This window comes from Vidua macroura, chromosome 16, assembly GCF_024509145.1.
Source record: "Vidua macroura isolate BioBank_ID:100142 chromosome 16, ASM2450914v1, whole genome shotgun sequence".
Taxonomy (NCBI): domain Eukaryota; kingdom Metazoa; phylum Chordata; class Aves; order Passeriformes; family Viduidae; genus Vidua; species Vidua macroura.
The window spans coordinates 12599704-12625260 of NC_071586.1; the positions used below are offsets into that span (position 1 = coordinate 12599704).

A 25557-nucleotide genomic window follows, 5' to 3' on the forward strand; every position below is an offset into this window, starting at 1 on the left:
AAATCCTCATATTCAATACAGTCCTGCAAGATTTAGAGTAGCACTAATTAGGGCTTAGAACAACAATTCTGCAAAGACAAACATACAGAGTATTTTTTCTAATTATTTTATGCATAATAAAATTAAAGCTTCTTTCTAGAACCAAGGTGGCATTTATTCTCAAGAGCTGGGAGCTAAAAGGGCTTTTCCAGCCTAAGAACATTAGATTTAGTGTTTCAGTGTTGTTGTTGAAGGTAAGACAGCAAACAATAAACACTCCCATGTGCACACAGAGAGGTAAGGATGAGTAAAAACCTTTTGGGACACCCAGACAGTTCTCTAAGGGGCTCAATTACTAAGAGGTAAAGACAAAAAAATTGTCTGTACTTAGTAAAATACACATAAGGAAAAAGAAATCTTTCAACCAGGAAAATGTCAATCATTAGGCAAGAGGCAAATGCTTGCAATGAATTTTCACCATGGGAGGTGTAAATATGAAGTTGTTTCTCTCATTTCTCTTAACCACCCCAAAACCACAGTCAAGATGTACTGGCTTCCAAGGGCCAGTAGCAAAAAGCTCCTACAGGAAGGTCCACACTAAGTCTGAATTTCAGTCTTTTGGTACCCATAGAGAGCAGAGCATTAATGAAGTGCATTAACTGCACATCTTACAGACTTTGGAGGTGATTTTACCCAAAGCTTTTGATCTTTAAATAATGTAAAAATTAAAAAAATGTTGAGTGCTGGGAATTCACTATACAGAATAGCAGGACAGCCAGTAGCACAGCTCTTTTTATTCAGATCCATCTCAGCTCCCATATGGTAGGCATATCAATTTCTTGTTATCCACTTATTTATTATGTATGATCTGCTCATTACTTTCCAACTTATCCTCCCAATTCCATGCAGGCCACATTTCACCCAGCTGTTGCACTTTGTCATAACCTAAGGTCAGGAGAAATTCATGGCAAGAATCCTTCTATTTTCCCACTGAGCATTCAGCACTCAATGCTTGGTTGAGGTTTCAGGTAGGTACAGTCACAAACTGCTGTTCTCCAAGACTTTTCCACTTGCAGTGCTCTAAAAAAGTCATAATTCATGACCTTTCTGGTTCTTCTTATTTCTCTCCAATAGCAGAAAGTATTTAAGAATGGCTAATAACTGTTTTACCCATCACAACTTTCTTAGGTTGGTTCTGCCTCACAGAACAGCTCTTGTCACTGAGAAAAGATTTTGCAAGAGCAGATTTTGCTAGAATTCAAAATGATTTGCAGTGATTCCCCAAATGGCTGTGAATCCAGCCTTCTTTAAATGCAAGTTCTTCTCACCTCTTGTTCAATGGCACTTAAAGCAAAACTGAGAGCACCAAGTGGAGCATTCCTTGCTGTGGGTGACAGCCAACATCTCCAACTCTGCCTCCTGCTCCAGCTCAGTCCTCGGGCTGAATCCCTGACTGTCAAGACAAACTGGCACAGCCAAACCCTGCACTGCACCAGGAGCTCTCTGGTGGCAGCAGGCCCATTAACATATCTCATTTAAACATTCATTTTTAGAATATTGCAAATTTAAGACTGAGGATTGAACTTCTGCAGATGCAAGCTGGCAAGCTTTACAGCCTTAGCCAGTACCCACAGGATTTTGTGTGAAGGTTTCCAGTTGCATTTTGCTTTGCTATCTCTCAATTTTTAATAAAACCTAAACTATAGCTCATGAACTTCCACCTCCTTTAACAAAATATCACTTCTGTTTGAGGGTTCTTACTTGAGACCTTGCTCTGAAAAAAATTTTCCTATTTGGTCATAGAGACAGGATTAGAAGCCAGGGACTCCAGCTGCTAATCCTTCCTGCTGCAGAGCAGCCACCACGCTTTGCAGTATTACACTTAAACAAGCAATTAACTTCCCCTGCTGTACAAAGATGAGTCAGACTCCATAACCTGACCAGAAACTTTGGAGGTCTTGGGATTGGAAACAGAGTTAGAACTAAGAACTTAAATCTGTATCTCTGGCACTTAATTGCTGTGACACTGGCTCAAAACCTTGCTCAGATATTTAACTAAGAAACATCTTCATAACTCTCCCTTCCATAAGAGTCCAGAGCAAGTCAGTGATCTTTTGGTAAAGTCTGCAAGTCAGTGATCTTTTGGTAAAGTCTGCAAGTCAGTGATCTTTTGGTAAAGTCTGCAAATCAGTGATCTTTTGGGTTAATATGACATCTTCTGTCAGGTAAGGCCACTCTTTCAGAATTCTAACATAACAAAACTAGATTATCATTGACTATTACTGTGTTTTATATATAAATTACAGCATTATCATTCCTTGCATGTACTAGCTGTGATTCAGACAAGCCAATTTACCATCCACAGCTTCACAATTAGCTTCAAAAAGAAAGAAAGAAAGAATATAATATTGTTAGATACAGATGCACTTGACTTTCAGCACTAATAGTGTGCAAATAAAAAAAAATTAAGGCTCAGCAACAGCAAACATGAATTTCTGCTTTGTAGCTCTACTGTCAATCCCTTGTTTTGTAAAAAATTTTGTGGGTTAGAGTGGTATGTCCCATCCAGATATAGAAAAGAAAACAAAAAACCATGTAACTTCCCAGAAATAATTTAGTTTCACAGGAGTTCTGCAAGCTAGGAAATACCCATGCAGAACTCAAAAGTAATTTGGCAGAGTTGCTGCCTAGTCCCAATTACATGCATTAAATGGTAACAAGATTTCCCAGGCTGGCACTTTGAACAGTGTGGTTATTGCCTTTGTACATCTCACCAGCATTGGTCAAGCCTCAATGGATTTCACTGATGAAATATGAGAGTTTCACAGCTCTGGAAAAAAAAAAATCATCCTTGCAGAATAGGCAACATTCACAGTCTCTTGTGTAAGCTCATATTCAAACAGTAGTTTGCAAAGAGAAGAGCTCATTTTTGTGTTACAGCCAATTGTATAAGCTGGGCTGGATTTGACACTCGGTATTTCCTCAAGTGCAAAGTGATTTACAGCGATGCCAGGCACAAGTATCCCTGCATTTCAGGGCTCTGCCATATGTGCTGAGAGAGCAAACTGCCTAGAAACATGCTTTTAGGGCTGGCTCTACTCTGCCATTGCATCTTAAAGAGAAACAATCAGTTGGAAACTTTGTGCTTCAGGATTTGGGAAATCTCTGTTCAAGTGCACTGAAGAATTCTGACAAAATCCAGCCCATTGCTGCAGATTTCATTGAACATGTCACTTCAAAAGTCACCTACTTCTCACATTAAGTCTGTTTTCTGCTGCCCCATCTCTCAATTCACTTGGCTTCAGCCAAATTGCTGCCACAAAATCTCCCAGTGCCACAGGAGCTGATGTACAGCCCAGCTCCTCATTACATCACTGCTGTACTGAGCATTTCTGTACAAAAATAAAGACATTTAAGCCCCAGTTTGTCTACCCTGAACTGAGAATTAGTGTGAATAACTGGTGCCTCCCCTGCACACTGGCCAGAACACACAGCTGACTGCCTGTGAGGCTGTGAAGCCATCAGCTCCTTGCTTGGGGAGAATGCAGCAATGAAGCTCTCCCACCCCAAGGAGCAGGCTGCTCCCTCTGCAGTGTTCCAGCACACTGCCTGTCCTGGCAGGCAGAATTTAACCAATTCCAGGGGCTGCTTAAAAGAAAAACAACAAACCCCTAGTTAATTCTCAGAAGGGTGACCCATGTGCTATTGCAAATATCCCCCAATTCCCCCTCACCTCTCACCCAGAGAATGGTGAATGAATACAAAAGAAAGGGTTTTTAAAACATTTTCCAGAGTCTTCCCACAACCAAGGCTTCAGAGGCTCTCAGTATTTGAAGTATTAATGGAAGCGTTCCATACAATTCCCTGTGCACACATCTAAAAATAGCTATGGACACAGTACTAAGGTTTTTGTCTATATTTGCAAGAGCCTTACTTCCCTCTCAGGAACCACAACTTCCCATTAATGCTGACATTTATTTTTTCATTAAAAAAAGAGCTATTAAAACACCAGAAAGTCTTTTAACAGTGCAGGAAACATCAGTAATAATATTAATACATCAATAACGACAATTTCAATTGATATTCTGGTGATGGATCATGAACATATGTTCTATAACAACAATATCAATTTTGCTCTAAGAACTGATAAAAACACATGATGGTCTTGGCAGATCTGCTCATCACTATCCATCTGTTCTGCCTGTGACAAAATAATTTTTATTCTCTGACAAGTCCTATTTGCCCCATCTTTACCCACAATGACATCAAGCATGCCAAGCTGCAAGAACTCAAGAGTATCTAACCTTGTGTCAGACTTTTTGTTCTGGACTCTTTAATTAAAGAGAAGTGAATGGCTTCTCACATTCTCACAGTAAAGACCTGAGAGAATGGAAAAAACCAAAAAAACCCCGAACCACAAACCAAAACAGAAACCACATGACCAAAGCAATTCCTATCTTGGCCTTGGTCTCCATGGTTTATAGCATAAAAGGAAATGGCACTAATGGGTGAAAAAGAGCCTGCAGACACACGCACCCAAACTCCCAAATACACCCAAGCACCTCTCATTAGGCTCAAACTGCAGCAGCTCCCACCCCTGCAGCCAAACCCTGCAGGAAATCCCACTGCTGCTCTCCAGGAACATTCCCAGGGGGATTTGTCTCCCTCTGCTGATATTGGGGGATTTGCAGCCCTTGCCCAAACTACCACGGGCACCCTCCAAGGAACAAATATCCCAGGACAGCTGGAGACTCGTGACCAATGTATTCCTTTCTAACACACAGACAGAAAATGGGGTGGGGATAATGAGGGCAGGGGAGAAGCGAGAAGAATCCCATTCTGATTACAAAGGAATTCCTATTCCAGTAGTTAAAAAAACGAGGACAGACGTGACAATGGAAGCAAACATACAATGGAGCTTTTGTCCCCAAACTACTTGGCTCCCATACAAGGAACAGAGGAACTTGGGTTGGTGGGGACTGGCTGGGGTAGGGGAAGAGAGAGAGGCTGATGTTTGTAAAAAGAAAGCAAAATTGGTTCGTCTGCTTTAAGACAGGCTGGGAAGACAAAGGCAAAAAAAAAAAAAAAAAAAAAAAAAAAAGCAGCCTGCTATTGTAGAATCCACCCACTCACTTCTGAAATGCTCAAAGACCCAGACAGGGATTTACAACCAGCACTTGGAGGCACTGAGTATGAAGCAGAAAACACTCAAATGCCCAGAGGCAGCTTCTGCAGTGCCAGAGAAGCAGCTTTTAGATTGCACAGGGTTATGGTCAGAGCTGTTTTCTTTCAACAAGTTTGTTACTGCTGAGTCAGTCACTGAGCGGGGCATTACAGACCATAGGAAGGCACCTGCACTGCAATTTTCAGCTCTAGTCAACCAACCAACATGCTTTGCTTTTTAACAGCCCCACAGCTTCCTGGAGAAACAGAGCATTCACCAGCAGACCAATAATCCTACAGCTCTGAAGCCAAAATAACAACAATGATTTAAAAAAAAGCTGGTGTTCAGTCTTGACTGCAAGACGGGGGTGAAGAAAATGCCAGTGCTGAGTGGGGTTGTTTTTTCAAACAGTGTCAAGGCACATTCAGAAAGACACAGTAATGTAAAGCTGCAAAATTTTGGTGATGATTTAAGAACTATTTTAAAGATAATAAATTCAGTTTAAACCAAGCATATTCCATTTAATAGCTCGCTTATACTAGGGAAGAAAGAGAGTGCTGATGCAGAGGTTTTCTTTAGCCTGAGTTAAAATCGGTTCAGAAAAGATTTATTTTCTCAGAGTCCACTATATCTGGCTTCTATTTATTTACACAAGTCTATATCCAGCGAGGGTTTAAACTAAATGAAGGTATGGGTTTACACATATCATATGCAATTACAAATTAGGCATCTCCTTAAACCACCTCTTTCTTTAAAACATTATTTACTTTTAATTTTTTTAAAGGAATTTTACAGTTGCTTATTCCCATATACTGAGGGAATCAGACTTCTGCTGAACTAAGAAGCAAGATATGGAAACTTGTTCAAAGTATTAAGGTGTTAATAATTTGTTTAATTCAGAAGCAACATTTAAATCCTTTTATGCAGCCAAGTGCTTTTTCTTAGTTACAAGTGAGGGACTTTCTGATCCCCTGGTGATGCAGCCTGCACAACAAAAGAACAGCATCCAGATTTTCTTGTTGTCAGTGCCACAGGACTGGGATGGAGTTACAGAGTTTTTGTGGCACACGTGGCTGCAGTATTGGCAGGGGAACAGCCCTGGTGCCTGCAGCAGTTCCAGGTGCCCCAGTAACACCACCCAGGTGACACCAATGGCATCCAAAAGGATGCACAGTGGAACTGCAGCAGGATGTTGAAGATGACAGCATATCAAATGATCACTTGCATGCCTCTCTGCTTTGTTTCTGTGGGGCTTTTTTATTTTTTTGGTATTTCCTGTTTAATCCTCTAAGCCAGGGAAGGCAGAGGTAGGCCTACTACATTTGGAATGCCATTTATTCAACAAATGGGACTTTTTTCAACCCCCAGTTTGATACTACTTTATTGCTAACCAGTACAGGAATGAACCTCCCACATGATCCCCATCTGAATCTCCGTTCTACAAACAAAATCCATGCTTGACCATAGCATTTCCCAGGGAAACAAACAAACAATCTTACCAGGCTGCTGATGCAAGTATTGCTTACTATACTGGATTCTCTTAGCAGTTGTTTCATGGCAAATTCAAGTTCCCTGTGGCATGAGCCATCTTTTTATTCCACATTTGAACAGTGCTTAGAACAGCAAAGCCTGTGTCTACAGATGCTAGGAATAATAGAACAATTAATCCATCCTCTCTCCCCCTGCACATCCTTCCCCCCACCCCCAGTGCTGTAACATGGAAATTGTTTCATTTTTAGCCTAAGGAAGTGAGGTTTATCCAATCATCCTGTGACAGCTTTGCTTCACCATTTCATTTATTCTTTACCTATTTGGCAGTCTCATGATACTTCAGAGACAGATTTCAAAGATATGCAACAACATGACTCAAGCAGGCATCTTATTAGTGGAGACAGATGAGTACCTAAGGGCTGCAGCATGAGTTTAACTACAGTACCAGACACTAGAGAACCCACACAGAGAAGCAGCATGAGGGAATAATCAGAATTTCACTGTCCAATTTCTCTAGTCCTCCTTTTCCTTCAGCTGTATCGACTTCCTTTGTAAAAGAATCTAAAGGAGAATATACAAAGCCCTGTTTCTGTCCTTTAATCCCTCTAATTCAACAATAACATAGCAATTGTGGTACCAGGTTGTCTGGATCAGGACCTTGCTCCACAGAACGGAGAAGAAAAAGAAAAGGAAAAAAAATCCTCTCCATCTTGTACATATGAAGAAAAAGGAGTGGATTATGAACAGCTGTCAGAAACATATCCCATACCAGAAGTGCAGCTATTTTGGCACAAGAGCATGAAGACCTAATAACAAGAAAGCAGGGAAGAGAGCACATTTTTATGCTCACTGTCATCTTTCAGTTGCTTATCCAAGTTTCAGTTGCAGACGTCAGGATGAAAAGAAACAGTCAGGGAGCAGCAGCCTGAATGGGTGTTGCATTCACTTCAAAAGAGCTGCATGCAGGAAGAGTTTGCCAGTATCAATATAGTGCAAGCTGGCAGGACTGGAAAGTTACAAATTAAGTGTGCCTTCATCAGTGACCTACTATGAACAGACCTACTGAGCTGCTAAAATATTTTTAGTTCAACCAATTCCTGCCTTTTTTGGTTCCTCTTGCTCTTCCAGTTTATCCAGTCATGTGCACTTTTCCACTCCCTCTTACTGCCATGTAGTTTTTCAAGTTTGGCTCCAATTACCACTTGTTTCTGCTGCTGAAGTGCTCAGATTTACAGCACTCCTACGAACAGCTAACAGGGTGGCTCCATCTTGCACGTAGCAAGCTGTGTTTGAGCTGAAGAGAGATTTATACCGCAGTGCTTTTCTCCTCCCACCGAGGAGATGGATGTACTCACCAGCTGGTACTCGCTCCGGCGGCTGAAGGCTTCCTTGATTCCCGAGTCCCTCCAGAGCGCGCCCAGGGCGGGCACGTAGAGCTGGAAGGTGGCAGGCTCGATGGGCATCCCAGCTTTGTTCTCAAAGGCCATCAGGAACATCCCATGCTTCTCATTCTCTGTGTACTGCCAAGGGATCCCCAGCTTGTCCCGTGCGTCAACCAGAACCCTGCAGCCCTAAAGAATGATTCACAGAAGAAAGTCAGTGAATAAAGATTAAAGTGCAAAAGAACACGGACTTGAAGGTACTTGAAGATTATTTTTTTGACACTGTTCTGGTGAGACTGAACTCAGGAGAGAGTCAAAACCATTGTTTATTGCAACATCTCCAACAGAAGTAAGATAGAGCCTGCTTCTGTAAGCAATTTAGCCACAAAATATTTCCCCAGGTGGAAAAAGTATTAGCGGCAACAGCTAATGGCAACAAGCAGTGCTACCAACAGATAATGAAAGTAAACATCAGTGAGAGTATGAGAAGTGTCTGGGAATTAAGAAAAGTGTCTGGGAACTAACGTGTGATCATCATAGCTGTAGTTTTAAAAGTAACACCACGCCTGAAACCACATTCTTCCATCTTTTTCTTTGCATTTGGACAAAAAGGACATCCCAGCTTTCTCAAGCATTAGGGAGGTCAGAAGAGCATGACAGGACTGAAGACATTGCATAGATTCCAAGCTACCAGGCTCAGGAAAGCAGATCCAGTTTTCCCTGGGAATCAGCTTACTTTTTGAACTTGCCACACATTTGCTAAGCAATGTGGCTTTGCTACTCTAATACTGGAAAAGAAATCTAGAAGCAAAGCAGTCTAGGTCTCAAATTCAGGATTACTGAGCTGGTTCTTTTCACATTTTTCAGTTTTTATGGAAACCTAAGTTCATATTCATGGCAGCAAACCAAACACATGAGGTTAAAGAAATTTGATACTTCAGTCTTGACTCTAACTTCACCTGCAGTAAATAGCTTCCAGTGGCCAATATTTATTTCTCAATAGTGAGCCCCATTTTAGTGATGGATCGATCTGCTAATGGTGACTCAGCATCTCAAGTACCATCGAACTCACAAGTAAAATCTCTAGGTTATACTGGATTAATTTCCTCATTATGTTGATCTTTGGTTCTAGAGATACAAAAATAAAAAAATCTCCAAAAGAGAAGTTCTGTTTCCACAGCTACTCACAAGAGCCTCCACATTACTGGACTGATCTCTTTCTTTGCACACTTTAAGCTATCAAAACTGCATGTATGTTTTATTAACACTTGAACCTTTCTGCTCTCCAGTCCTTTAGCAGCACCACACAACAACAACTTCCCAACAGCAACCAAGATTAGAGAGGGAAGTGAGAAGCAACTTAGTGGAGTGTCAGAGTAGCAACTCAAAGCAAAGTGTCGTGGCTGTCACTATCCAGCAGCGCTCCTGAAGAGCACCTTCCCAAAAATGCAAATATTTATGATTCTCTACTGATTGTTACTTCTCATAAAGTAGAGAATGTATCACCACAATACCACGAAAAGACTAAAATCAAATATATTTACCAACTGATGCTTTAAATTCCAGACATAACTGTTTAGTAACTCTGTCATACAGACCAAAAGCCAACTCTCATTCCTAGTTGCAGAGTTTATCCCTTTATTAACAGAAGTCTTTCAATGGTTATTCGAAGGGCACTAGCAAACAGAAGCATGAAAAAACCACTTATAAGGCTTTGTCTCTGAACTGCAGATGCCTCCATGACATCTCACAGCTTCACACACTTTTGCAAACCATCCCTTGCACACACTTCCATCTTGGCTGCAACTGGAAGGCAGGGTCAGCTCCCCACTATGCCCAGTTAAGAACTTGGGAGATTTTTCCAGAGGATTGTGGTGGCTCAGACCAGCAGGACACGGTTATTTCTAGGTGTTTCATGCCAGGTTTGTCTCTGCTCAGTGAGAACTGCTGTGTATGAAATGGTTAATCAGCACTGTGTGTGGGACAGTGATCACCATCTCCCCAGCCACTTCCAACCCCCTGGGTCACCTCCTCCCCTCACTGCCCTGGGCCCTGCAGGAGCTCCCAGCCCACGCAGCTCTGACCTTTCTCCTGCCTGGGCCCTGCAGGATCTCCCCCTCCAGCTCCAGCTCTGGGGCTGCTTTAACCCTTCTCCACCTCACAGCACCTCAAAGGAATGGCTGCAGGTCTGCACAACTCCTGCTTGGATAAAAGAGCTCTGGGACCTCAGGCCAAGTGCATTTCCCCACACTGTTGTTCTGACTTTCCCTGCTCTTGCTGGAGGCACGGAGGTTCTCAAGAGGCTGTTTGTTGTTAGGGAAAGTTTCATTTTTTGTGTGGAGAAAACCACAGAATAGTTTCAATCAAGGTCATACAGACTGCTCCAGTCCCAGAATAGTCACTTATCTGCTGGCTGCTGCTTGTTGGAAACGCAGGTTTGACCCTCCCTGAGAAAAAAAAAAAAAAGGAACTAAACTTAGGTCCCACAGACCTTGTGGGATTGGATTAACCAGTGTAAGGTCACCCATGGGGAGCACGTGCCATCAGCATTGCTCTGACTGTTCCAGAGACAGATGTTGCCAACAAGTCCCATGTAGAGCCCAGCCTGGGACAAAGTGGTTCAGTAGTAGGACACCAGCATCAGCACTGACAGACACACACTGCATGAAGAAAATAAAAACATAGGCTAGAGACTAGCAGGAATGCTGTCCTGTGCACACCCACAGCACCTCTCAAAATTTTCAGAACATGTCTGCTTCAACATGTGTCTCTAAAACACATCAGGAATAAAAGCTTCACATAATGAGCAAAATAGTCAATGTTTCTTCTGCCCAACTCTTAGCAGTTAGAAGTGTGACTCAGCAAAACCCCCAGTAAAGAGAATCTAAACTTAACATCTCTCCATCTCCACAAAACAGTTCCATAAATGCTACAAACAGATGTCAGAAAGATGAGGAGAAACAGAGAACTCACTAAATTTAGATCCTATGTACTCCTTCTCTCACATCTCAGACTTACTGGTAACACTGTATTTTGCAACCTCACTGAGCATTTGATAATCCCTGCCTCATTAATCTGCAGAGCAAGTCACCATAGGAAAGGTTTCCTCTTACTGGAAATACAAGCAAGACACTTTTCCTACCCCTTTCCTGACAGTTTTTCTGATTTTCTGCGACTATAGTAAATGACAATTCACTCTTTCATTCACGAGGCTGAACACCATCAATTACCATTCTGTTTTCAAATTTGGACTACAGAAAAAAATGAAGCAACAAGTTTAGATGGGAAATAATCTGAACACTTCAACTGATTTAAAGCTTTTGTGTTGCAGTTAAAGCAGGACCCAGAATAAGCATAGATGGAAAGAATTAAAATTCACAGATAAGGCTAGTGTCAGGCATTAGAAAATAGAAAACCTGCAGCATAATGGAAGCATCAGCTAGGGAGGAAAAAAATAGGAAATTCTCTGTTCCATTCCTTTCTTAATAATTTTTAATATATTCAAGTCACTGCATAAATCCCTGGCATGCACAAGACCTGAATGGAATCAGGGTAGAAGAAGAAAAAGGTGTACCAAGAGTGTGATGAGATGTACCTCACAAAGCACCATATCTTATACAGAAGAAAATGCTAAGTATAGAAATCCATAGATTTGAAAAGACAGCTAAGGCATAACAAACAAGAAATTACAAAGCACTTGCAGAAAGGGAATAGACAAAGACTATTTTTCTCCTTCCCCTTGCTAGAGAAATATGAGTTATCAAACAGTTCAAACTCAAAACCTACACACCCCCGGCCAGCCAAATGCATTTACACAGGATGTTGGCCAAATGCATAAATGGACTCCAAAATTCATGAAGAAGAATAGATGGAAGCAAAGTCCAGAGAGGACGATTCGATTACATTCCAGATGCAAATCCTGGCTCGGGGAGTTTCCGAAACCAAAGGCTGCCAATAACTGGAAGAGCACACCAAAGGATCGCGTTGCCTTGTGCTCGTACCAGATTTTGGTTGTGGGTTGTTTTTTCATGTCCCAGACAAAGGCTGAGCTCCTCAGCCTGACACAGCACAGCTGTTTGGAGCACGTCTGCTACTCACCAGCAGGAAGGTTTTATGAGCATTTACACAAATGCTCATTACTAGGACTGGCTCAAATACATTTTTTCTCCTTTACTTTTGAAATCATCCTAGCTTTGAAAAAATTCAGTTTATCTTGTATTTTTACATAATGATTCAATGATTTTGTGGGAATTATTAGAAAGGTTATCATGAGCTAATGTCAGCTGAAGCCAGAGATGTTTGCAGTATTCAAAGAGCAGCATGATTTAAGCACATCTTACATCTCTAGTTACACTGCTACATAAAACACAACACTCACTTTTTAAATTATTCATATGCTCCAGTACTTGAAGGATTCATTATCCCTAAAACCTCACACCTTTCACCAGATGGACCAACTCAGAGGCCAAGTGAACACTCCTCAGTTAAACACCAAACATAAAATTGGCACAACAGGTTAGGGGAGCATTTGCTCATAGGCAAGGCCAGGTTCTTCCATGCACACACCAGCAGCCAAGTGATCAAAAAACACAATTCAGTATCTAGAGAGAGCTTGCAAACGTGCTCAGAGTTTGTATACAAAAAAAAAAAGAGTCTCCTACAGCACATTTTCTCAAAATAAATTTAGGGAACTACTACTGGGTGTGAGATCACAGACAACAGAGTAACTGTTACACATGAAATACTATAGTTGGTACTTTTTTACACTTTTACCATTAATACACTGCTCAACCTCACAGCAATGCCTGAAATCTCCAGCGCCTACGTATCAGTTATGGACCTTACTGTCCTGAGAGGAGTGCTGAGCACTCCCTGGGGACTCCAGGTCACAGCTAACAGGCACTGCTGTCTCCTCCCACGGCTGCAAACCAGCAGGAACACCGCAGGCACAGGGAGACTCCTGCGTGTTTCCCCTCACTCTTGTTGACAAGAACTGGCAGAAGTCTGGGGCTCTCATCTCACAGAGACCAATCTAAATTGGAGCTACTGCCAACAGGATTGCTCCCACCTCAGCCCACAGATACATTTTGGAGCAAGAGGTACAGTACAAGGTGATGCAGCCATAGGAACACAGGTCCACATGCACAATTTTAAAAAATAAAGTTGTCAAGTGTTAGAAAATATAATCATGTGCACTGTTTGTAAATTGCTGTGTGGGCACTGCAGAGAAGGTGACCTACTACAAACAGCAAGACAATCAGATTTTTACAGCACACTATCATAAAAGCATTAACAGAGTTTTTCTTTGATCTATGTCCTTGGAGCATTATGGCCAAGCAGCAGTAGAGAACCCAATGTCATTCAGGGTAAGGTTTCACATTACAGAACAGCCAAAAAACGAGGTACCACCAAAAGGAGCATCTTTCCTGGCAGTGGAGTTCTAACCTCTTGTGTTTCACAGGTTTGTCATTTGCCTGAGCCCACAATCCAGTGGACAAACATCACCAAAAACCTGGCTATTCATACAAATGTGATTCCCACTGGCTATATTAGTTTGCTGTGAGGTGAGACACACACAAGGGTAGGGGTGGGAGCAGCACCAGTTGGCCCAGTTAGACAACGAAAAGGCTCCCCAGTTCTGCATGTCCTTTCACCACTCACAGATTCCAGCACCACCCAGGTGAGAGCAGGGTAAACAGCAAAGATGACCTACCTTCCAGGCCAGCATACAAATACAAAATGGCAACAAAGGGGAAGTGTCATTTACCTAGTCCACAGGAACACAAATATTAAAAAACATTTGGATTAGCCATCGAGTCTCTGGAGTGGGAGCAGCAGTGATGTCTGCTTGTCTGGAAACTCTGAAAAGAGTCCTTGTCTTTGAGTGAACCCAGCAAAATGACGATAAATGCAGCAGAAGGAAAATACTCACTGCAAACCTTACTTGTAACTGGGCACAGGGTAGAGAGATGATGACCTCAGAGATGACGTTCAGGACCTCACAAATAGTTCCCAGTTAATGCTTTCAGACTTGTATTAGCAGCTTTCTCCTTGCCCTGAGACCATCCCACCAATATCAGTTCACAGTTAGTTCATGCTTCCAATACAGGAGATGCAGCACCTGCAGCTCCAAAGGTATCCCTGCCGGGCTGCCCTCATGGATTCAGTACCCAGCACATGTGCTCAGACAGGGCTTTCAACGCCAGGATGGGACCAGCTCCCATCCTTCACTAGGCTGAAAAATCCCATGCAAGGGGTGGAAACTCATTTGGAAACTCTGCAGCCTCCAATTCCTTTCAGCTTTTTCCTTGTTGACATTTGCATTGAACTTACTTTTTCAGACAATGTAAACTAGAGCTTGCTCCCAAGTTTTCCTGTAAACAGTTTTTACAGGACAATTTGCTAATTATTTTGCCAATACTGTTTCCAAGTTAATTATAAAACTACATAACCAAGTGAATAAGTTGAGAGTAAGCTCCCAAATTTAGTCACTTCAGTGACTAAACTTTTGTCTGGAAGACATCAAAGTATGTGCCTGCAGTCTCCAGGGACTAAGTCATGTTCTGCAATACTAATGACTACATCACAAGAGCATTGTGAGCTCCATTTTGGAACTACTATCAATATTTATCATTTACTACTGACCATTATTCCTCTTCCAGTACCTGCCATGATGAAGAGAGATTGCTGTCTCCCAGCCCAGCCAAGAGACACCTCAAATGCAAAGGGACAAGCAGAATTTACATTTAATATATAGAAAATACACCAGCTGGAAGTTAGTAAGAGATCCATTGATGAAATGAACAACAAGATCAGCAAGACTCATCGGGGCTTTTTGTCTTTTCTACATAAACTAGTGAATATTCTTTTTCTTAATAAAATAAGCTCAGAGCAAAGATAATCAGAATTAAAAGACTGTTCTAGTAGAGAACTTTAGCACGTCTATATTAAATTTAAAGATTCTAATTAACCACAGTTACTCTACTCTCCTTGTCATTCCTCTGAAAAGAAGCCATTCCAGCAGAAAGGGGATTGACACTGTCCTGAGACCAACTACTCAAACAGCTGAAGCTGGATCTGAAGCAACAGATGGAGTGTGACCATCATCACCTCCTAATGGGTTTCCAAACTCGTTTGCATGCAAACCCAGGGAAGTGTGGAGTCAAGACAATTTAAAGAGTAACTGGGGTTTACCTGGTGTATTCCCCCTGAGTTTGTGGGCCAGTGGAAGAAATACGCTTACATTACAACTAGTAACTTGGTCACTTTCAAGTGTAGCTCCCAAACAAACTAAGGAATAATCTGTTTCCACATGCCAGAGTTTGTATCTGTACCTGCTGCAACTCTGAAAGTTGCAAAAGAGTTTTCTTGGTTGGTTTCTTGATGACGGGAAGTACAACCACCTTACTTCAGCCACCACAAATACAATTTAGGTACATTCAAGGTACACAGAGTCCCAGTAACAGTCCAGGTTTAGTATTAATTTCAGAAGTCTAAAGTTCTTAAAGCTGCCTTCAGCACAAGCCATTTATTTTGCTTAACTGCCACTCATATTCCTGCTACCAAGGAGAAATGCTCTCAGGTATCCCCTCGTGTATTGCAGCTGCACTCAAAAGTCCCAAAGGAGTGTTCCTCAAAGATTTTACATGTTCAGAATCTCTCCTTGTTTTTTCCCCACTCACAAATGATCACACATAATTTCCTGTGTAGTCCTTCCCTCTGCAATTCCAGGCTTTTCAATTCCCTAGTAAATCATTACACTTCAGGCCACAAACAACAAGAAAACACTCATGGATGTACTGAAACCTTGAGCTGGTATTTCCATTCTCAACAGGAAAACTAACATTACCAAAAGAGCTCAACAGATTATACTTCAGGCTTCTAAAAGCTGAACTTTTTGTCTCTTCAGATCAAAATCTCCTAAACAAGCTGGTGCAAGTACCACTCTGGTGCTTGCAGATTGCTGTAATTATTTTCTTATGCAACTAAACTGGGTTTTTTTAAGCAGCGTGATATTCACATACTTGAAACAAAAAAACATTTAGACAAGGAACATCAGAGTTGTGACCTGTTGAGTGTCTGAGCTCTTTAACTTTTATCAAAGAAAGCAAATAGAGTAGCAAGGCCAACCCATCTGTTTTGGATGGAAGGTATCAGAAAATTCCTGTAGTTACAGTTGAAAAGCATCAAAATACTCGGTAACACCACCACACACTGCTTAGATTTGAAACTTATGGTACACAACAGTTTTCCAAGTTTCTCTGCATAGCCAGGAGTCACCTTAAAATTCAGGCCTCAGCAGCCAGACAGCCCTGTCCTGTGCACTTTCCTTTTCCAGGTGGGTGTGCTGAAGTCCTGAAGCCTGTGTACTCATACCAGAACATTAACACTACTGCTTTTCACTTCAATCATCAAAAAGTTCCAAAAAGTTACTTTGAAACTTAGCCTCGATTAACAAGCAAAACCCGAGTTAACCGATGACTATTTACCTTAAACCAAAGCAAAACTCCTGTATTTGAATACCATCCCACAAATGCCAGAAAAAGCTAGCAAGGCCCTGAACCATCACCTGTACTAAATGGAAAAGTAAATTCTGTATCATAGGTTTATTTTGCTTCAGCATTTTGTTTCTGACTAGGGTTTCCCCAAAATGGGAGATGAGAACAAGAGAGAACAGGGTAAGCAAAGAACTCAGCATTAAGAAGATATCAGAAAGGCAAGAAGGTGAAAACTCAAAATAAAGTGGAAGCTGACACTAATGTCAATTCATACGTAGCACTGTTATTTTCAGAGAGGTTTCACATTGTGTTCTCTGAAGCAGTTTCTTCATTCTCCATAAGCTGTACAGTTGCTTAAACACTACTGCAACAAGCATTTCAGAAATATCCAGCACTGTTACAAGAGTAGGAATGCTCCTCCTTCAGAGAGGAGTTTAGTCATGGCTGGAAAATGAAAATTGACCATTTAATCCCAGAGATTTACACTGCATTTCTAACTCAGATCTCAGTGTTGCAGAAGCTTAGGAGGACCATTGTCTGACCATGCTGAGGACTGTGTGGAAAAATGGGCTAAGGTTGCTGCAGCTGTACTTGACAATGTCACACAGATTTAAATGCTATTTGATAGGATCATTTCCACTTCACATTGTCCACATATAGTACTAAAAATTCATCTGAGATCTTTTATTGCCAGTTAAACACATGGTGATCTTGGCTTCATCAAGTCCTATCATTGAACTTCCTGAAAAAGTGAAAAGAACCTGTAGTCTAAACACTCTGTTACAGAAGGAGCAGCAATCACGTGCACTTGACAATTTACATTGTCAAAGAAGCTAAATAAGTTTACTTTAAACACTGAATGTTTATCCACAGAACGAAGTTTAATGCAAGAGAGTATTACCCTAAAATAAAAGCACTGACAATCACCCTGTTTTGAAAGCCTTTATTCTGTCCTGGTATTTGGTTTCTTCCTGATGATTATGGCAGAATATAAAGGTGTTATCAGGTTTCTCTCTGATGAGCAAAAATACAAACAAAACATCTACTGCCTTCCCACCAGAAAACTCTTCTAGTTTTCTTTGTTTGCTCTTCCTCCTTCTGCCTGCATTTTCCATAGTGACTATTCCCAAGCCATTCCCCAAAAACTTACGGGGGGAGTCTAAATTGTATTCTTGTATGCAAGAGCCACCTGTGTTATCTGGAGAAGTGAGGGAAGGAAGAGTCTGACACGTACCCAAAGGAGAACCCTTAACCTAACCTTAACACTCCCAAATCACCACTTGCAAGGCCAAAAGGGCAATCTATCTGCTGAACCATATTAACCCACTTTAAAGCTACTTGCAAATTTTATTTTCAGGATCAGAAGAATTGAAAAGGTTCAACTGACATAGTCCAAGAAATGCTGTTAACTATCAGAACACCTGGCTGTTATCTTGAGGACCAGGATTCTACTTTGAATTCTGCAAATCTACTCAGAGCCATCCAGTAAACAAGTGTTTCAAGTGTGTGACTCTGCTTCCCCTACTACAAGGAGGAGACACTTTCCTTTCCAAAGCACACCAAGTTCTACTGTTGAAAGCTCTACACCTTCTGCATACATAAAATATTACATCATTTTACCATAACTGCTACTGCTTAAGACAACTTAAAGAGGAAGGAGTCTCAGATTTTTTCCATTTTCACAAACTGCTTCCCTAAAAGCTTCTCCTACTACTTGAAATTAGTAGCAGCAAAAAAATAAATCACTGACAAGACCACAATAAGCATTAAGAGCTAAAATAAGACTCCTTATTTCTAGGCATATAGATTAAAAGAAAATCATAACACTCTCTTTGCTCACATAACTACAATTAGAGAGAAACTTCTGAATTTCAACTTTCTTGCAGTTAATGGGTTCCAGCCTGAAAATGGACAAAAAAAAAGGAAAAGAAAATTAGACAACAATTTTCCTGTTCATTAACAGAAGTGAAAGCCCTTTATGGAATAGCAGCATTCTTAAAAACAAGAGTCATTGTACGCGTGCACTTATTAAGTGCACATAAAGCTTCTATTTAAACTCGAATCTGGAAACTCAAAAGTAACTCGTTATCTTTAACTTGCACAGTTCCCTTTCCTTTAACTTTCTATGAAATCTCACAAAGCCTCACAAATCCATGCCCACAAAAGAATGGTGACGGTCCTACAGAAAAGTATAGGCAGGAAAGCAGCATTTCTTTTAGGGAAAGATTATGAAGATGAAGAGAGAAACACTCCTGCTGAGTGAGCTTTTTATGTATCTTCAGGTATTTTCTAAAGTGTGATCACTTCTATCTGAACAGGGCATCAAGGCTTGTATTCCTGAAAAGAACAGTATTTGTCAAGGCTGGTTTTCCCTAGTTAGGGAAATATTGGTCTGTAGACCAGCAGCTTTTACAGTCTCCAGTCAATAGAGAAACACGCTGCCAGCACTGTAAAACTTGCACACACACCGAACTAAAACTTTCCTGCAAAGGCACCAAACCAGAGTTATTTCTATTTCAGCTCCAGCTTTGATAACACCCCACTCTGCCCAACTCTGAGGGCCTACACTCCCCCATTTCTAAAGATGCACTGAGTAACAACCCCTTGCAGCCACAATATCTGTACGAGGACCCCTTTCTTGTCCCATCTCGAGGTGCACAGACTGGAGATACTTTGCAAAAGCAGGGAAATTCCTCCTCATTTCTTCAGACCTTGAAGTTTCTCCAATTCCGACTTCGAGGATGCTCTCATAATGTTTTTTCCAGAAGGCAGGCCACACCTATATCCTCTTTCCTCTGCGTTTCCACAAAGCTTTTCTCAATCCCCTTTTGCAGGGAAATTTCCTCTGAGCCTTTTTCACGGAAGCCTTCAGCCGGGTAACGCCGGAACCCACATTCCCGGGCCCCCCGCAGCACGAAGGTCCCCGCCCTCCCGAACACCTGCACCGAGACCCCTTCCCGGGAGCAGGGAGCACCGAGAGCCGCGGCGGGGCAAGCGGGGCAGGCGGGGCAGGCAGCCGCCGCCCCGGCCGAGCTCTCCCATCCTTTTCCGACGGCGACTCCGGGCACGGCCCAAGCTCCCGGCGCTGCGGGATGTGCCGGCGCCGGCCTCCGACCCCCGTCCGCCGCCCCTCACCTTGAGGATGTTCTCGTAGATGGTGGCCCGGAACTCCAGCAGCGCCTTCTGGTCGAACTCGCGGCCGTGGATGATCCGCATCTGCTTGAGGAAGGTGGACTTGCCGCTCTCGCCGGCGCCCAGCAGCAGGATCTTGACGAGGCGGCGCACGGCGCGCCGCTCCCGGGCCAGCATCGCGTCGATCTCCCGGCTGCGCCGCCGCGCCTCCCGCTCGGCATCGCGGCTCCGCTCCTTGCCGTCCCTCCGCGGCTGCTCCCCGGCGCGGCCCGCGGCCTCGGCCGGCAGCAGGCAGCGGCTCAGGGTGCGCACCACGCCGGACATGGCGGCGGCGGCCCGGCCGGAGCGCTCACAACGCCGCCGCCGAGACCCCGAGCTCCGCCAGCATCGGGCGGAGGCCGCCGAGACGCCGCGATCGGGAGGAGGAGGAGCCGCAGCCGGGGGCTACGGGCCGGGACCGCCCATTCCTCGCTCCGGCTCGGCGGAGGGAGGGAGCGGCCGGCCGGGGGAGCGGTGCGGGCGGCGGGGCGCGGCCCGCAGGCCCAGCCCGGGGAGGGGGCGCGGCCGCTCCGCGGGGGCCGCGCGGGGCCGGGGGCGGCGGGAGGCGCCCGGAGCCCTGGGCGCGGGGTCGCGGCGGTGCCGCCGTGGGGCGGGGGACGCGCGGCCCCGGCCCCTTGCCCTGAGCGCCGCCGCCCGCGCGGGGAGGAGCCCGCGCCTCCCTCATTGGGCGGCGGCGCTGTCGCTCAACGCATCCCTTCTCCAATTGGAGGAACCGGCATGCGGGGCGGGACCAAGCGGGCGACGCGGCTCAGGGCAAGGCAGGGCGGGCAGTGCCGGGAGGGGGCGGGGACAGTGGCGCGAGCACCAATCAGCAGCGAGAGGGCGTGGCCTCGCTGCCGGGGGCGGTGCCTGAGCGGCTTAAGGAGAAGGCGGGCGCACCGCCCATGGCGTGACGTCACGCCAACAGCACGGGACATGACGTGACGTCACGGCGCGCCCGGGATGACGTCAGGTGGAGCCGCTGCGGCGGAGCGTGGGCGGGCATTGGGGTCCCGAGCCGGCGGTACCGGGGCGGTGTTTGTAACGCGTGGGTCAGAACCCAGTGGGGTTTGTTCTCACCACAGAACATGCAGTGACGTAAAGAAACGGGCCATTGCTGACGTCATCAGGGAACACAGGTCCGTAGCACTGCAGCCTCTGTAGATCCTTACTCGGCCAGATTGAACCGCGCAGGGATTTGTCTCCACGGCCCCGGCTGCCCGCAGGAGCTGATCCCGGGTGGATCCGGGCGCTCCCTGACACCCCGATCCAGCAGCCAGGGTGACCCCTGGCGCTTCAGTCCCTGATGGCGTCGGGTGCAATTCCTCACTACACGCTGCAGCAATCCATTGCCGGGCTGATGGCGAGGTGGGGACCAAAGTAGCAAAGTACACGTTTGAAAGAAAATCCCCCTCGGTCTCGTGATCAGGTACTGGAGGGAAAAAAACATTTTGGGAAGCAGCTGGTGTGTGATCACCCAGCAGTGGCTGGGATCCCAGACCTTCTGGCTGCAGAATGAAATCAGAAAAGACAGGCACATGTCCTCAGTTCTATGAGATTATTTGTCCTTTCTGCATTACTTCTGTCTGTGCTTCCAAGGATTTTTACGGCATAAGCATCTATTCCAGTTTAAGTTTCAGATTGTTTATCCTCCCCAGACCTGTTCCAAACATGGGACACGAGTATAGAGAACTGAGGGAAACAACTAGAATGACTGGGATTTCATAGAATATTAAGGATTCTAAGAGTCCCAGGCTGGTTTGGGTTGGAAAGGACCTTAAAGCTCATCTTGTTTCACTCCCTGCCATGGGCAGGGACACCTTCCACTATCCCAGGTTGCTCCAAGCCTCGTCTAATCTGACCTTGGACACTTCCAGGGCTGGAGGAGCCACAGCTTCTCTGGGCAACCTGTGCCAGGGCCTCCCCACCCTCACAGGGAACAATTTCTTCCTAATAACCAATTTAAATCCACCTCTCTTCAGTTTAAGGCCATTCCCCCTTGTCACCACCCTGTCCAAAGTTCCTCTCCAGCCTCCTTGCAGGCATCAAGACATCTTAGAAGGTCAGGGAGTCACAGATGTAAAACAAACAAACAAAAAAAAAATACAGAAAACCTTTAATGGAGGTGAAAATCCTGTGTGAGGATTAATCCCACTGAGATGTCAGCTCTTCCAGGAGAATGCATTTTTGAAGATAAAATTTTATCTTGTCTCTTCCAGGAGAATGCATTGTCCCTCCGTATATTTTGGGTTTCTGTTTGTACTTTTGCCCTGTCACCCCCAAATATTCAGTGTATGTTTCTTCCTTCAAGATGTCAACAATGCAAGATGTCAACAAAGAGCGAGTGTTTTTCTCCCTGGCAAGAAGAGACATTTCCAACCACATTTAGATATTGGAGATTTCAGGAGACCAGCACAAAACTCTTAGTGCTGAGCCATTCACTACAGAAGCTTTCCTGAACAGCTTCCCTTCCATGCTCTTACCCTTTGGCTGTAGTTTGAGCCTCAGGAGCAGCTCGTTCCCCCCATTCGGAGCTGCTGTAGTTCAGGAGTTTCCCACTGGATGTCATGATTGCCCCACCAGAACCCAGCCACACCGGTGGGAATGAGACACCCCAACCCCGAACCCCCTTCTCTGATTTTCACAACAGCTGAGCACTCAGGGCTCCCGCTGGCATCCACAGACGTTAAACTGCCTGGAAATCAGGACCTGTGCAGTGCCCAGATCGGCGTTTTCTGATGAGCGCCGTTTCTCCTGCCCCTCTGGCTTTGTCTGTGCCCTACTTGAGGTCCTCTTCAGACTTCTGAGGTGCTGAGGGGTTTGGCAGAGAGTTCAGTAACTGTGAATCCCACTCCAGTGACAGACCTGCTTCATCTGGGAGAGGGAAATTGTGGTATACAATGAACTAATCAAATAAATCAGTTGCCAGACGTCTTTAATTCTCCATGCATTCATCCATGAAAGCGGCTTTCAACAGCTCCCATCTAAGTGTCAAAAGGAAAAGGTCCAGCCCTGCCTCCATCCCCTCAGCCCCGTGGTTCCCCATGGAATCCCTGGGAAGCTGCTCCCGGAGCAGCACAGAGCAGAATTCTGTTTGCTCCTGCAGCAGCCGGGGCTGGTGCTGTGCCCAGCGCCGGGCAGGGCTCACAGCCACACGTGACAATCCCTACTGACAGCCCTGCAGAGGCTTTGTCGGAGCCTAAGCAGGAGGTGAAAGTGTTCCTGATGAGAGACAGGTTTGTTCTCAGCCTCAGAGAACTCCCTTTCCCCTTTTCCTTATTACCTGTCCAGCTCCATGCTTCAGGATTTCTGGTTCATCTCCCTTCTTTGGGCTTAGACTGAAATGAAAACAACTTATATTGATACAGAATAAAATAAAGCAATATCAATTACTTCATTTTTCTATTCTTTTGCCTTCTCAGTTTTCCTTTTTCTTTTTACTTTTTCTTTTTACTTTTTTTTTTTTTGTATTTCTGCTCTGTTTTCCTCTTTCCCATCTCTGTTTCTTCCTATAACTCCTATTTGTCTTTCTGCTGATTGTGCAGCTGCTTCTATTCCTTCTTCTTTAATCTCCCATAGAGAGAGGGAAAAGACTAAAAGATGGAAGAGAGCAGAGAACTGGAGGATAGAAAGAAAGGGCCAATGAGGGCAGCATTATTTCCATTCCCCCCCAGTTGCTACAAAGCAACTGAATTATGAGCAGAAAGATGGAGGGCTCTTGGGGAAAAGGCTGGGGAATAAACTTTTGGGGCTCTGGCCCTGAGAACATCTGCAGATGAAAGCTGGAAAGGCGTCTGGCAGCTGCAGGAGGCAGTGGGCTGCTTGTGCATGAAGACCTGGCTGCAGATGGGAGTGACAGCAGGAGGCCCAGGGGGAAGGAGCTGCTGCCACTCGAGCTGAGGGTGCAGCTGATGGACCCTGCATTAAAAACTTTGGTGTTTGCCACACCTGGGACATGGCTACTGATCCTCTGAGTGCCACCAGACACCAGCACTGCCACAAAGAGCATTTTGCTCTGTGAAACTGAGAAGCAAATAAGCCACGAGGAGGATTTGCTCCTGCTGCGCTAGTAGCACTTTACAGCAGTGCCAGAGCTACTGCAAATGCAAGCAAAACTCCAGAGTTTAGGCACAAAACTGAAGATCTTAACAGGATGGCAAGGAAAGGTGTGCAGTGATGGAATCACCCAAAGTGATAAATCACCCACCCCGTGCTGGATGAGCAAACTGAGTCAGAATACTGAACTGTTGCTCCCACAGGGCAGGTGCACTCCTGGCTTAGCCTGGGTGATTTGAAGATGTCTGGGCCCTTGAATTGCTCATTGTGCATTCAGGCAGCAAAGCCTGTAGTTCTGAAGAGCATTTATGATCTAAACTCCTTTTGCTGGCTCTCTGTTGAGACTGTGACTCTCTTTGCCTGAGGAGGTGCTGGAGTTTATGTGCACTTCAAGCCTTACCTAAGCCGGTAGTTTTGTCGTGTTAAAAGTGCCATGTTCTGCTTATTGCATTCTCGAGGTTTTATATGGCTTTTTCAATGGCCTTCTCTCTGCACAGTCCCCATGGCAGAATGAAAAAGTGCAGAGAGGCAAAGGGAATAACATTCTCCTGCACAGGAATGAACAAGAGCAGTTCAAACAGATCAACCATTTTCTAGCAACATCATTAAGTATATGGGAACCTTCTGGTACTAAAGTATTAGTTTTTTTGCTGTAGGTATTGAACCCTTGGCTGGTTGTTATCTGCAAGACTTTATGATCCCTGTTCTATTCTCTTTCTGAGAGATCCCAATTTTTAGAAGTGCTTGCAGTCTTAACACTTGTGCAGCCAAAGAAAACTGAAGTAGTTTGGCATCTCTCAAGAAAAGTCCTTTTATTAGTGAATTTGTATCTCAGTATTTGCCTTGTCCCTTTTAATGCCACTGGAAGGGCTGAGAGAATGGGGTTTGTTCAGCCTTGAGAAAAGGTTGAAAGGACATCTTATCTATCACCATGTTCCAGTATTCAAAGGGTGGCTACAAAGAAGATGGAGTCTGCCTCTTTACCAGGAGTCACATGGAAAGGACAGGGGGAATGGGTACAAGTTATTCCTGGGGAGATTCTGACTGGACACAAGAGGAAAATTTTTCAAAAGAAGAACAATCTGTCATTGGAATAATCTCCCCAGTGAAGTGGTGGATTCCCCAATATCAGCTGGGTGAACCTTAAAAGGGTGCTGGGACATCTTGTCTAGACGAGTTTTTTTGCCAAGAAAGTCTTGACTGGATGATCCTTGAGATCCCTTCCAATCTGGGGAGGAACTCTATGATTTCAGTGTATTCTGATTTTAAATTATATTTTCTTTCCCCTTTGATAGCTCTGTGAATAGAGGCTGCAGAACCTTTGGTTCCTACTGTTTGTGAGTTCTCTTGCAGTGGATTCTCTTGCAGTGGCCGAGTCCAGCTGCCACCAAGCAGTCAAAACTCCAAATTATGTCAAAGCAATTACTCCTGCTTCTCTTATTAAATTGGCAGTCACTATTTTTTCTTTTCCATGTGGTATTTTCATCTTCTGTCCCACAGAAGACACATTACTCATATACATAAAGTATGTGAGTCGTGACACTTCATGGAGTTAATTTTCACTATTTTCATACTGCTTGACAGCAGCCTGTTCTCCTTCATTAAACACCAGCCAGTGAGTGGATTAGTTTACTTTCAAAACACAAACCCTCCTATTAATCCACAAACAATTAATTATTGAGAGAAGACAAGCATATTTTGAACCCAGCCTGTGACTTTCCGACTTATTTCATGCAACGAGGCATGATCTGTGTAATTCCAGGCATGTCCTGCCAAGCATCCTGCAGTTCTTAGTGGAGACTGGATATTAGGAAAA

At 44.3% G+C, this 25557-nt stretch overlaps 1 protein-coding gene across 1 annotated transcript in view; it reads right to left on the reverse strand.

The window, feature by feature from the left end:
- GNA12 (G protein subunit alpha 12) overlaps positions 1-20114 on the reverse strand; it is a 40654-nt gene extending 20540 nt beyond the window's left edge. The window contains exons 1-2 of the mRNA XM_053991929.1: positions 19650-20114; positions 7990-8205 (exon numbers count right to left, since the gene is read on the reverse strand). Of these exons, the coding sequence (XP_053847904.1) occupies positions 7990-8205; positions 19650-19970 (537 nt within the window). The 5' untranslated portion in view covers positions 19971-20114. The remainder of the gene's footprint in view (positions 1-7989; positions 8206-19649) is intronic.
- Positions 20115-25557: the final 5443 nt, after the last annotated feature.